Raw genomic sequence first — 2517 nt, forward strand, 5'->3', positions numbered from 1 at the left:
AGAGAGTGTGTGCATGCACGTGTGTGTGTGTGTGTGTGTGTGTGTGTGTGTTGAAATAAACACTTGCCCTCATCATACCGACAATTGGGGCACCTTCCAAGTGTGTGCGCATGCTTGCGTGTGTGTGTGTGTGTGTGTGTGTGTGTGTGAGAGAGAGAGAGAGAGAGAGAGAGAGAGAGAGAGAGAGAGAGAGAGAGAGAGAGAGATGAAGCTTTTCACTTGCTTGCATCATATCACCGATATTAACAATCAAATCAGGGCACCTTGCTTGTGTGTGAGAGATAGAGATTCACCCAAAAAAAAATGTGTGTGTGTGTGTGTGAGAGAGAGAGATTCACCCCAAAAAAATGTGTGTGTGTGTGTGTGTGAGAGAGAGAGAGAGAGAGAGAGAGTTCACCCAAAAAGTGTGTGGTTGTGTGTGTGTGTGTGTGTGTGTGTGTGTGAGAGAGAGAGAGAGAGAGAGAGAGAGAGACTTAACTCTCTTTTTTAAGTGTGTGTGTGTGTGAGATATCACAAGATGTGCTTGTGGACATCGTGGATAGTAATTCACTCGCAGGATCATTTGAGCATCTTCATCCACCAAATGTATTGTCCAGATGATGGGCATTCAAACCAAGGTTGCCAGATTAAATACCGATAAGTCTCCGTATTCCTATTCCGTAAGCTTCAATCGTTTCCCTGCATACGTGCGATGTCAATATTTATGCTGTAGAAACGAATATAGTAGCTATAGTTACATTCCGAGCGTTATTGGAGAGCAATTTGGCATACCTATATTCAACGGGACTCGCAGGCCGGTAATCTTCGTCCTTGAGAGCAGGGGGAGCCAAGAAGTGTATCAGGGCATCTACCCAGTCCAGAATCGTGTCATCAGAGAAGGCAAATAGGCGACCGTAACCTGTGGGATGCGAAGAGTCGTATTTTATAGGTCGTAGTTGCTTCTCTTCCATGGGCAAATCGAGAAAAGCCTTAACTACTTTCTTTACTTTTTCAAGCAGCGACAAAGAGATGCCGTGATTCACAACCTGCACAGGGATGAACACACTGTCCAACCTCAGGATAAGGTCACATTTGGGAGACCGAATGACTGCCACGAAAAACAAGCAAATCTGGAAAAATCCCCATTCCTGACAGGCGAGAGCGATGGCTTCCGACACTGAGCGCCCATCTCCGTCTTGCAGCGCGCTAAGGTCGATAAGGGGGATGCTCTGCGGCTGATCCAAGAGATTTAGAGAGGCTCTCTTGGCGGGAGGTTGAACGAATTGGCGAGGCAAATCAAGGCCATTTCGAGAGATGGTTTGGGTAAGGGATACAGAACTCGCAGCCATGGGGAGGTGGAGGCTCACTCGATAGCCAAGGCCCTTGGCACCAATTTCATGCTTCAAGATTCACTTTTCTTTTTTTATTGGGGGGGGGGGGGCGTTGAGAGGGGAGGGCGGAGGATGCCGATTCAATTAAAGGGGTGGTCAGCCCAACAAAAAGGAGACACTAGTTTTTTTTTTAAATTGAAAGAGGAGACACTAGTTTTTGAGACCTAAGTTTTGTAGTAGTTTTTGAGACCTTAGTTACAAAACTTGGTCATATTATCGGTTATCCACCCTCGACCCATGCTGCAAGCCCTATCTTTTTGTAGCAGCTTCAAGATTCACTCTTTGTCACAAATAATGTACATGATTCACTCTTTGTCATAGACGCTATACACATAAATTATTACTGCAATCCTATCCCTATTTGCTCTCCTAATAATTAATCATTTCTTCTATTCCAACCCATTAATTAATTAGTTTGGTGCATGGAGGCTTAATTAGCCTATGTTTATCCATGGCTTTATTTATTTATGCTTTTATTAACTTAAGTTTTTCTATGTCTATGGCTTAATTTATTCCTGCTTTGTGTATCTCCACGGCATAATTTATTTTATGCATAGACCATGGCTTCTCGAAACGTTTGAACTCAAAACCTTCTTTTTGCCACGAGTGAGCCCTACCACTAAGGCCATGTGCACACATTGCTCATTATGCGCAACTAGTGATGGTTTTCACAAAAATCAAGAAAAAGTGGTGGCGCTCTAGTTCTCTAAAGTGCGCTCGATTTTTGAAGGTGCCAAAACCAGCACTGATGCGCGATTTTTGCAAGCTCCAATGCAAGCTTGCCATCTGGCTCTGGCCTTAGGCTCCATATCTTTAAATGTGGCTGCACCATCTGCCCAGCCAATAAGAAAGAACTTTGCAGCAGTCATAGAGCTCACTGCAGGGAGACAAAGCTCACTACAGGGTCATCAATGGCCAGTATTGCGTACTACAAAGTAGTAAATGAGGTAGGTGCATTTTCGTTCACACTAAAGAATTCGGTCGAGGCTCCAACTGCGCATTTTTTTACCCTATGTGCAGAGACCCTAAGCTATAAAGTAATAATATGTGACCCTTTCCAATATTATATATCCTTCCTCATCCCCCTCCCCCTTTGGGTTGTCCTTTCCTCTTTAATGCCCTTCATAAGTGGTCCCCCTTTCCAATA

The 2517-nt window shown here is 44.3% G+C and overlaps 1 protein-coding gene across 1 annotated transcript; it reads right to left on the reverse strand.

The window, feature by feature from the left end:
- Window positions 1–602: 602 nt before the first annotated feature.
- Window positions 603–1328, reverse strand: LOC147891014 (protein LATERAL BRANCHING OXIDOREDUCTASE 1-like). The gene is made up of 2 exons (XM_087389132.1): window positions 772–1328; window positions 603–678 (listed from the first exon to the last, which is right to left on the reverse strand). Exons 1-2 carry the CDS (start codon window positions 1326–1328, stop codon window positions 627–629), a joined length of 609 nt encoding a protein of 202 aa, XP_087245258.1. The 3' UTR covers window positions 603–626.
- Window positions 1329–2517: the final 1189 nt, after the last annotated feature.

The sequence above is a fragment of the Dipteris shenzhenensis genome, chromosome 18 (assembly GCF_047967505.1).
Source record: "Dipteris shenzhenensis isolate YYH24624 ecotype China chromosome 18, Dip_SZ_1.0, whole genome shotgun sequence".
Taxonomy (NCBI): domain Eukaryota; kingdom Viridiplantae; phylum Streptophyta; class Polypodiopsida; order Gleicheniales; family Dipteridaceae; genus Dipteris; species Dipteris shenzhenensis.

Excerpts from the sequence above, each read along its gene's own strand:
- LOC147891014 (XM_087389132.1), bottom strand. The coding sequence starts at position 1,328 with ATGGCTGCGAGTTCTGTATCCCTTACCCAAACCATCTCTCGAAATGGC. Across the intron at positions 679-771 it reads GCGAGTCCCGTTGAATATAG|GGAAACGATTGAAGCTTACG; the intron begins GTATGCCAAATT and ends GCACGTATGCAG.